General features: G+C 58.1%; 1 protein-coding gene across 1 annotated transcript in view; it reads left to right on the top strand.

Moving 5' to 3' along the window:
• Window positions 1-7,855, top strand: part of C18H6orf132 (chromosome 18 C6orf132 homolog) — a 35,685-nt gene extending 27,830 nt beyond the window's left edge. The window contains exons 5-6 of the mRNA XM_024121893.3: window positions 530-3,255; window positions 3,890-7,855. Of these exons, the coding sequence (XP_023977661.1) occupies window positions 530-3,255; window positions 3,890-4,007 (2,844 nt within the window). The 3' untranslated portion in view covers window positions 4,008-7,855. The remainder of the gene's footprint in view (window positions 1-529; window positions 3,256-3,889) is intronic.
• Window positions 7,856-10,807: the final 2,952 nt, after the last annotated feature.

Below are 10,807 nucleotides of genomic sequence, written 5' to 3'. Positions count from 1 at the left end.
CGGAGCCTGTACTCCGCAACGGGAGAGGCCACAACAGTGAGAGGCCCGCGTACCACAAAAAAAAAAAAAAAAAAAAAAAAAAGCAAAGGCACGAAACCGGCCAGCTACTCTCTCAGGAGCCCACCTCGCCCTGCCCTGGGCACTCAGAGATGGGCAAGCCTGGCTGCTTTCTCACCCTTCTCATCTCTGCCTCTCCCTCCTTCCAGGCACCAGCAGGCTCGTCAACGGCAACCTCCGATTATACAGCTCTGTGGGGGACCTAAGGCCCGGGCACTATGGCCAGGACTTGCTCATCCCCCCGCCACCCCCGGGCCCTGCCCCGGCACCACCCCCAGACACTCCGCAGCCTCAAGAGGAGCCCTTACCACCACCTCCACCTTCCACAGCTCCCCCACCTCCCCCGCTGCTGCTGGAACCCCCGTCCCCACCCAGCATGGCTCCACCTCTGCCCCCAGTAATGGGGCCCCTATCCACTGCACCCCGCCTTCCCTCCCCAGCCACACCCACCCCTCCGGACTTCATTCCCCCTGCCCCCCCGCTACCCCTTTTGCCAGCCCCGGCTCTCCCAGCTCCAGTGTCTCCTCATACATCGGGGACTCACCCCTTCCCCGCTGCGGGTGTCACCAAGTGGAAATCAGAGGTAGCTCTGAGTGACAGGCAGCCAGAGGCCCCCAGGAGCCCTGCTGAGCCCAAGGGGAGCCTCCTGGGACCGGAGACCCACCTCACCTTCCCCAGCTTGCTCAAGGTGCCTCCCCCAACCCCAGTCAGGACTTCATCCATCTCCACTCAGGAAGCACAAGGGGCTCTTCCTGAGGAAGGAGAGGTCACCAAGAAGGCCCCCAGTCGACTCCCACTGCCTCCCAGCTTCCACATCCGCCCCGCATCCCAGGTCTATCCCAACAGGGCCACTGAGCCAGATCGTCCCGAGGAGCCCAGGGCTACAGCACCAGCCAGTCCGAGGCCGGGCCAGCCCCAGGCCTGGACAAGTGAACAAGCCGAGACTCCACCTCCAGCCCCTCCCCTGCCCCCTCCTCCACCCCCACTCCCTCCCTCAGCATCCCCCCTGCCCCCAGCTGCCCCTCCTTTGCCATCTGCTGAGAAGGCAGCCCCTCCACCAGCTGGGGTTATGAAAAGACCCAAGTCCAGCTCTCCTGCTCCCAAACCCAAACTTGACCCCCCCAGCCTGGAGGACACAGCCTCTTCAGAGTCCGTGGACTGGCGGGATCCCAGCCAGATGGCAAAGCTGCGGAACGAGCTGTCAGCCTATCTCTGTGGCTCCAGGAGAGAGGACCGGTTTGCCAGTCATAGACCAGGCCCAACTGCAGCCTCTCAGGGAAAGGAGAGCCAGAAGGGCCCCAGCCTGCCAGAGAAGGAGGCGCCCCCCAGCCTGCCAGAGAAGGAGGTGCCCCCAAGCCTGCCAGAGAAGGAGGCGCCCCCAAGTGTTCCTGAGGAGAGTCCTGGCAGCCAGCCAAAGAGGAAGGCCACCACCAGCCTGACCCTCCCTCCTGTGGACTACATCCCCCAAGACTCGCCAACTCCTAGCATCTGGCAGATCCGGAATAAGTTGGAGGCCCAGCTTTCCTCATCAGCCGAGAAGGAAGCCAAGCCCAGCAGAGGGTCTCTGCCTCCCAAACCTCAGCTAGAAGGGGTAAGAATCTTTGAAAACAGGGCTGATAATGGCAAATTCTCCAAGCCCGTGGCCAAGAATCTGCCATCTCTATCCACCACCCCTCTGCCAACCACACCACTCCAGTCCAAGGCCACGCCTGGGCCAGCCACACCTGGACCAGCCACACCACCCAAGGCCACACCTGAGCCAGCCACACCTGGACCAGCCACACCACCCAAGGCCACACCTCTACCCACCACATCATCCCAACTGATAGCAGAGAAGAACCTAGTCCCAGCTGGGCAGTGGGAGAAGCCAGAACATCAAGAACTTGCAGTGCCCTCCAAGCCAGAGGCAGAAGGGCGCTCCTTAGAGACCAGTAAGCCTACACAGGGAGCCCTCTCGTCTCCAGCCCTCCCCCCAAAGATATCCCCTGGCCGAGAAGAGGTGCCATTTCTCTATAAGCCCCATCGCAGCCAGAACAGCCCCAGCAGAGATGTGGCCGTGGTGATGCCCACCCTGTCCAGAGGAGAGGCTGTAGGGTCAGGGGAGCCTGTGGAGGTGAAGGAGCCCCAGAGGCTGCCAGCCAAACCCCCTGCCTCAGCCCAGCCTGCTGAGGAACTCCTCAGGCATCCAGTGACAGGGGAGGTGGTGGAGCAAGGCTCCCCGATGGCTCTGCTCCTTGCAGCCAGGCAGAGGGCACAGAAGGGGAGGTCCAGAGGGGCTGCCCTGGGCCAGTCCTCCCTGTCAGGGAGTCTCCGTGGCCACAGCCAGCCCGGGGCAGGCTCTGACGGCATCTTCTACAACGACGGCCAGCCCAACTCCTTCACGGTGGTCCCCAAGGTACCCAAGGAGACTGAGAAGGACCCCCAGCTAACCTCGCCCGGACAGCCCAAGGTACCCAGTCAGTGGAAGCCCCAGCCCCGCAGAGACCCAGAGGGCACGGAGCCCAGCCGCGGGTACAGCTGTACAAAGACAGAGCCGCAGGCCTCCGTGGCCTGGGAAAGACCAGCGCCCTCCAGCCTCCCCCGGGGCCGCCTGCTGCCCAAGTCCTCCTCTTCCCCTCCTTCTCCTTCCCACAAGAGGGAGGAGGAGGAGTTCAACTTTGAGGTCATCCCACCGCCGCCAGAATTCAGCAATTACCCCGAGCCCCCGCCCCGCGCCCTGCAGTATCTGGGGCGCCGGGGCTCCCCTCCCCGGAACAACTTCTCAGACTTGGGGCAGCTCGCGGACGCGGGCCCTGCTCGCGGCTTCCGGCGCTTTCCCGCCATTGCGGGCCCCGCCGGGGCCGCCAGGGGCCTGGACGATTTCTCGGGCAGGAGCCGTTCGCTTATCAAGAAGCGCCTGTACGTCGTCGGGGACACCCACCGCAGCCCCAGGCTGCCGCGAGGCGGCACTGGCCGCAGCCCGATCTCCCCCAGCTGCTTCGGGCCGCAGCCCAGAGGGCCCTTCGCAGCGCCCGGAGGCCCGGAGATGCGGCGCGTCAACTCGACGGGCCGCGCGCCCCCCGCCGGCCTGCAAGCGCGGAAGATGCCCCTGGAGGGCGCCCACCGCGGAGAGGCCAAGTACAAAGCGCCCGGCGGCGGTGGCGGCGGCGGCGGCGGCGGCAACTGCGGCGACTGCGGCTGCGCCCCGGCTACCCGCAGGTGAGTTGCGGGCCAGGGTGATGGCGGGAGCCTGGGCTGGGAAGCCAGGGGAGAGAGAGGCTCTCCCCTGGACCACGGGGGAGCTGGCCAGGCTATGGCCATCAGTCTGGGACATTTGGTTTTCTCCCCTCTGGCTCTCAGGGCAGAGAGAAGGGGGAAGGAGGCACACTTCACCTGGAGAGGGCGCCTTTGGCGCTTCCTTTATCTGCTTCCTTATCTCCCGTTATCCCCTCTGTTTTCTCTTTTCCCCTCCTCCTGCTTTCCCCACCAGCTCCCTCTTCTCTCTCGTCTCTCGCACTCCCTGGAGGCCCAGCGTGGGGTGGGGGGAGACCTGAGTGGTCCTTGGGTGCTGGCAGTTCCCGTCACAGAGATGCGTCCAGAGCCAGGCTAGGAGGGACGGCGGGTTCTGAGCAGAAGGGTATGAGGCAGGTACTCTGGCGTCAGGGCCTAGACAGGAGGGAAGCCCTGTGTCTGGTGAGTCAATACTGGGGTCCCACTCTGGGGATGGTAAGCCCTGAGCTTGTGGGGTAGCTCCATCGCACTGAGCCACGCCCTTCCTCTTGTGCCCTGGGGGAGATGGAAGGGGTGTTGGTTAACCAGATATTAACCTCATCTCTCTCCTGCTCCCCACCAGGTCTCCCCACAGCAACCCCCACTATGGAAGCTCCATCAACACATTCACCGTGAGGCCCGGGACCCAGCATCCCATCTCCTATGCCTACTCAGGGGCCCATTGGAAGGCCCCCTCCTGAGCCCAGGGTTTTCTCAGTTCCTCTCCAGGGGGTCGGATCCAGGCACTTGTTTTTGTGGGGGTGGGAGGGACGCAGCAGGTGTTAAGTAGCCTCACTCAGACACAGAGGAGTCTGTTTCCCAAAGACAGACAGGGGGACAACGAGTGAAGCAGTGGCCCCAGGAAGAGTAAGATTGAACTTCTGTTTCCCAAAGCACTGGTGTGGCTGTGGACTGTCTGCAGATGGGGGTGGGAGGGGGAAGGAGGGAGGAGAGGAGGGACCTTTAAGGAGCTGGAGCCTGAGTTTTCACTGTCTGGTACTATTTGCTTTAGCAAGGCTTATTGAAAGCAGTTTTCCAAGCAGGCCTACTGAGCAGGTTCTAAAAGCAAGGGTTGGAGCCCTCGCTCAGAATGGGAACCCATCGGGATGGCTGTGATTGCTGGTCAGGCCCTCATGAGGGGCTGAGGCCCAGCCCTGTCTGGGTTGGGGGTGCAGGGTGCTACAGGTTGACCTCCTCAGCCTCCACCAGTCCACCAGTTGTCACTCCCAGAGGCGACACCTGGGGTTCCTAGCATAGAAGCCACATTGAGGTGTGAGCAGGAATATGCATGCACAACATGTAGAGAAGGTACTGGAACAAAGTGCTTTGCATTGACCAAGGGTGGGGATAGGGGTACTGGTGGTTCATTTCTCCCTGGCCCTGAGCTACAGGAAGGCCTAGAGAGAGAAGACGTGGCAGGTTTGGGATGGAAGACAGAGGATTAAGGCTTGCTTTTCTATTCAGACCCAGGCAGCCATGATTTGGGGGATCGGGCCCAAGGAGCCAGAAAGCCTGGGGCTTGACCCCAAAGGCCTTACATGGCCAGGTCCTGTATGGGATTTGGAGGGGCATCATTCCCATCCAGCCCTCCCGACCCCAATACTACAGGTCTCCAATATTACTGAGGCCTTAGAATGTGTAACCAAGATGCCAGAAGGCCTTGTAGAGTAGAAGGTGACAGAGGTGGGAATAGAGGTCTGAGAGGAGTTTGCGGCAAGTATGGAACGTGTTTTGGAAAGTCAAGAGTGGCAGGACTGGGCCAGTTCAGAGCAGCGGAGCCCTATCAGTAGGGTGACTGTTTGTACTTTGCTGGGAAGTCTGGGTTTATGCCTGTTTTCCAGTGAGTGAGAACCCCTTCCACTTTCAAAGAAGTCCTGGTTTAGATAATATATGGTCACCAGACATATCAGGAAACAATATTCTTTGGTCAATCTTCTGTCTTCAGGTCTTGGTGGGCCGAATTCCTGGGGCCAGGCCAAGGAAGGCTACCTGGGTAAGGAGGAAGGGCAGGGGGTGCCCACCTCAGAGGAGCAGGCTGGTAGGGGCAGCCAGGAAGCAGTTCCCTTTGGGGGCACCATGGTGGACCTCTATGATTTGTGCTAACCAGCCAAGGTACCAGGGTGTGGGGATAGCAGATGACCACTTCAGGGAAAGAGAGTACAGGGGTGGGTGGGCGCCCTGATGGGGCAGGATCTGTTTACCTGTGTCTAAGAAGCGAACCCCACCCCGGTGCCAGCACTGGCTCTATATATATGTATGTATTTTCCCTGTACAATGTTTTATAAAAGAGTTCACTAATTTCTCTGCTGTGTTAAGGCTTGAGGGGTGGGGTGCGGATTCCCAACTGTATCTTGCTCTGGGGCGGGCAGGGAAGGACTGATTCGCACTTGGCTTGGGAAATAAACAGGCCAGTTTGGATGGCCTCCAGCTCTATGGCTATGGATTGATGACGGGGAGCTACTGGGGTATGATCAGAGGTTGGGGGAGCTCAGCTGGGGAAGGCTGAGCGCAGGGTGGTGGCTGAACTGGAGCCATTATGCTGGACCCAACTCTCTCTCTGACCCTTAGGTTTTCTCATTCTCCAAGTCCTTCAAGGGGAAGGAGCAGAGCTGAAAGAAGTCTGGTGATAACAAACTGTGCCCTTAAGCAAGTCTCTGACTCTCTGAACCTCAGTTTCTTCTTCTGTCCAGTGAGCGTGATAACCTACCTCATAAGGCTGTTGTGAAGACTAGAGACAGTCATGCGTTCATTTAACAAGGATTTGAGTGACTACTAGGTGGCAGGCACTGTGCTTAGCACGGATATACAGCCATCAACACACTGACACGCCTCCTGCCCATGGCAAGACTGTAGTCTTTGTGGAGGAGAGAGGATGGAAGGAACGCACAGAAACAGCCTCTGTTATAACAAGTGGTAGGAAGGGAAGGAACAGGGACTCTATGAGAATAACTAGAGGGTGGGAGAGAGAGGGGGATTTACTTTGGCTGGTCAGGGGAGGCCTCTTGAAGGGGTGACGTTGATGCCAATTTAGGCCAAGCATCCAGCACGTGTCTGGTACTCAGGAGTCGCTCAGGAAACTGCATCTTTGGGTGATGACTACCTTACGTTTGCATGTGGCCCTTCACGGTTTTCCGTAAAGCTTTGACGTGGCATCTTTAAATTTCCCAGAAGAGGACACTGAGAACCTGAGGTCATCTCAAGACAGTGTGAGGGAGAGAGTGTGTTTCTTGTGTTTCCTGTGTCTGAGCCTTTTGTGGGGGGTTGTTGGGAAAGGGAGGTTGGGAGGATGACTCACTTATTCAGCAACTTGTGCTTCCAGGAAGGGCCTCCCTCTCCCACCCTGGGGCTCCCTGTTCTGTCTCTCCCCGTCCCCTGCCCTGTACCGCGAGGCCCTCATCTGGTAACAGAGTGAGGACAGGGGCCCTGCCTCTGGCTGCTCCTCCGCCCCCAGCCCCACCCCTGCTCCCTCCTAACTCTTCTTTCTGCTCACCTGACAACGGAGGGACAGCGCGAGCGGAGGGTTGGGGCATCAGGGTCCCACATCTGGCCTTGCCTCTGACAAGCTGTGTGACCTTGGGTCTCGGCTAACTCATCTCAAAAGTGATGGGGGTGGGCTCGTGCTGTGTCTGGGTCTTAAGCTTTGTTGGGCCCAGACGTCTTCAAAAAGCTGATGAGAGCTATGGCTCCTCACCCCAGAAAGATACCCCACGTGCATTTTTACACATTATTTCAGGCACTCCGCAGACACACACACACACACACACCCCACCAAACTGGGCTCCGTGGACTTCACACTGAGCAGTCCTGATGCAACGGTGGTCATGGTAACCACCAACGCTTAATTTTGACAGTTTGGAAAGTTCGTTCCTTCCCTCGTTTACTCACGACAGTCCTCTGAAATGTGTTGGCCTCGTAATACCCTTAATTCCATGTTGCTGATGAGAAAATTAAGGCTCCGAGAAGAAAGGTGAATTGCTCAGAATAGCCCACCTGACTCCAAACTCTGTCCGCTTCCTCACAGCCGCCTCCCTTCTAGCTGTATCCACTCCCACCCGTTCATCCTTCTCTCAATCACACCCCCCCCGAACTCTATACCTTTCTATCAGAGCAGGGATGCAGGAGGGCCTGAGGAGGGAAAAGCTAATACAAAAAGTTAATGGGTGTAGATGGCACAGGTGTTCCTGGATCGAGTTGGTTGCACCTTGGTTTCTGGAGCCTCCTCACTGCTCCCTGGACGTGGCCCAAGCCCCAGTGGCTAGAACCCCTCTCTGAGGCCCAGCCCAAAGCAGCAGCGGGGGCAGGTCCTGGGGCCTGCAGTCAGCAGTACTTGAAGGGTCCTCTTCTCCCAAAAGGAGCACAGCTTTCTCCAGGGCTGGGCTTCATTGAAACAGAGAGGCTTCCTCCCACTCCTGCAGGAAGCTGCAGGGGAGAGGTGCCTTCCACCTGGGAGGAGTAAGGGAGGAGCTTCCTAAGTGATCAGATGTCAGGCGGGCCTGCCCCTGCCTGCTCACCCACCACCTGCCTACCCTCAGTGGCCTGTGGCCGCTTTCATCTCTGCAGCTCGAAGGCGATGCTGGCTTCCCACCATGAGTCAGCCGCCCAGGATGGGCGGCCACTGATTCCAGGCAGAGGAGCTGGGCTTCTTCCCTCTGACGGCACAGCTGCAGACCCGCTGTTGGGGCCTCAGGGGATGTTTTTGGCCAGGAAGGTGAGAAAAGGTGAGCTTCTGGGAGAGGGGCGGTGACCAAGGCAACGCATTGTGAATGCTCCCTCTTTACCTGGATGATCCTGTGCTCCCTGCCCAATTCCCAGAGCTCTAGAAGCTTCATTAACACTTGGCACAGAAGAGCCACTCCTCCCTCCCCTCCTTGAGAACCATTCTCTGAGCTTCTACAGAACGTGCTCTGACGTCTCCTGTCCTCCAGCCTGGCTCCCTTCCTCCGCCCAGGTGTCCCGGCACCTCTCCTCCTCCCAGTCTTCCTTCTCCATAGTTTCCTTTTCAGGAGACTGAGTTTCACGCCCCACCCTCACCTGTACCTGAGCTCCCCATTTATAACTTGAAAGTGCCCTCCCGGCCATTTCCATGTGGATCCCTGCCAGCCACTGATTCAGCCTCGCCTCCTCTCCCCTTACTTCCCTCTCACAGGATCCTGAGGCCAGAGCAGCCAGACTGATGGCCTCACTACTCTGCCCCCTCTGCTTCCTCAAGGCTGACTCGCTCTTCAAGCCCAGCATAAATCAGCTCCTGTGGGAAGCCCGCCCCAGCCCTGAGCTGCTTGGAGACCCCTCCCTGCCGCACACCGCTGCAGCCACTTACCTTGGCTGGCTCTTCCTCATCCTTCAGGCGCAGCCGGACATCCCTCACCCCCTCTGCCACATCAGCTCCTGTTAAAGGCCCCCAGTCCCCCTCGCATGGTGTTACTTGCTCCACATCTCCCTCCCCCAGCAGCTTGTATGCTCCACAACTCATGGGCTGCCTGTCTTATTCATCACAGTATCCCCAGCACCTGGTGCTGCTCCTGGCACCAGCAGGTACTAATATGTGTCTGCCGAATGACTACCTGTTAGTACTTAATCAGATGCTGTCACGCACTATTTAAGTTCCTTGAGGGCAAAGGCCATGTCTCCCTTGGACGCTTGACCGCATAACCCTCTTGTTTCTAGATGTGTGTGACCTGATCTAATGCTGAGGTTCCTGTGTGACACAGAGTTATGGTTTTAGCGATGGGCCTCTTGCATTTCATCATAAAGGCATCAAGATGCCTTGAAGAGGCTCCTGCCTGATGTGCTGAGACTTGATGCCCTCTAAGGGGAGACACGAGGGACTTCCCTGGCGGTCCAGTGGTTTGGACTCAGCAGTATCACTGGCGTAGACCTGGGTTCAATCCCTGGTCGGGGAACTAAGATCCCACAAGCCATTCGGTGTGGCCAAAAAAAGATAATAAGGGGAGACACAGGAGCTGGGCAGTGATGGTACCAGGTGCGGCGCATCTGGTCCTTACAGGACTAGGCGTGGGGGCCTCGGGCAGCCCTCGTATCATCAGGTCAGGTCCACTGCCCCCTGTGCTGCCTGGAGCTGCCAGTGCCAGGCAGCCCAGCGACCTGCACTCCACATTTGCTCCTCTTCTGATCTCCTTCCATCCTCAGCACCCTGCTTGGGCTCTCCAGCCTGTTCCTGTGCTACTGGGGCCACTGGAAATGTTTCTGCCAAACGTGGCTCACACAACGAGAAGGAACAGCATCGCTGGGGGCCAGGGTAGCAGAAGCCAGTCAGGACCAACCTCTTCACTGTCCCGCCCACCTGGAGAGCCCTCCCTCAGGAGAAAGCCTTATGGTTCTAGGGGTTTTTTTTAATAATAATTATTATTTTTTTGGCTGCATTGGGTCTTTGTTGCTGCCCACGGGCTTTCTCTAGTTTTGGAGAGCGGGGGCTACTCTTCGTTGCGGTGTGCGGGCTTCTCATTGCGGTGGCTTCTCTTGCTGCGGAGCACAGGCTCTAGGCGCTCAGGCTTCAGTAGTTGTGGCACACGGGCTCAGTAGTTGTGGCTCACAGGCTCTACAGCACAGGCTCAGGCTCAGTAGTTGTGGTGCACGGGCTTAGTTGCTCTGCGGCATGTGGGATCTTCCTGGACCAGGGCTCGAACCCGTGTCCCCTGCATTGGCAGGTGGATTCTTAACCACTGCGCCACCAGGGAAGTCCCTGGGTTTTTTGTTGTTGTTGTTAAACAGCGAGCTCCCCGCACAGTGTTCTCAGGGCCTAGGAGGGATCTACGCACAGAGTGGGGACCCAGCAGACTTGCTGTTTTCCATTTCTCCCACTTTAGTGTGGGATCACGTGTCCAGTGCTGCTCTCAGGGGTGGGATGCCACTGGCACCCCAACTGCGGGATGCTCCCTTCTCATGCCTGAAAACTTTATTTCTTCAATCTTGTCTTCTACAGACTGAGCCTCCGGTATCCTTTAAGATTTCCTCACAGCAGCGGTCTATCTCCTGCCACCTCTTGTCACTGTCATTTGTTTTCTGAGCAACTCAAAGAGGGTTTGGTAGTCTCCTGCTTCCTCTCTCTCTCTGTCTGTCTCTCTCTTTCCTACCCTATCTGTGATCTTCCTGCCCTTTGGCTCAAAACTTTCCAGCATTTGTTCCAAATATCTGAAGTAGCACAAACCTCTATCAATTCAATCCCATAGTTCGGTGAGGCGGGGGGCACCCAGTACAAGGCCAGGAGCCAGGCAAGAGGCTCACAGTCAAGTGCAGGACACACACACACAGACACACAGACACACACACAGACACATACACACACACACACACACACACACACCCCGGCAGGACACACACACACAGACACACACACACACACACACACACACACACACCCCGGCAGGACACAGACACACAGACACACAGACACACACACAGACACACACACACACACACACACACACCCCGGCAGGACACACACACACAGACACACACACACACACACACACACACACACACC

Source organism: Physeter macrocephalus, chromosome 18 (genome assembly GCF_002837175.3).
Source record: "Physeter macrocephalus isolate SW-GA chromosome 18, ASM283717v5, whole genome shotgun sequence".
Taxonomy (NCBI): Eukaryota; Metazoa; Chordata; class Mammalia; order Artiodactyla; family Physeteridae; genus Physeter; species Physeter macrocephalus.
This window is presented reverse-complemented; position numbering and strand designations above follow the sequence as displayed.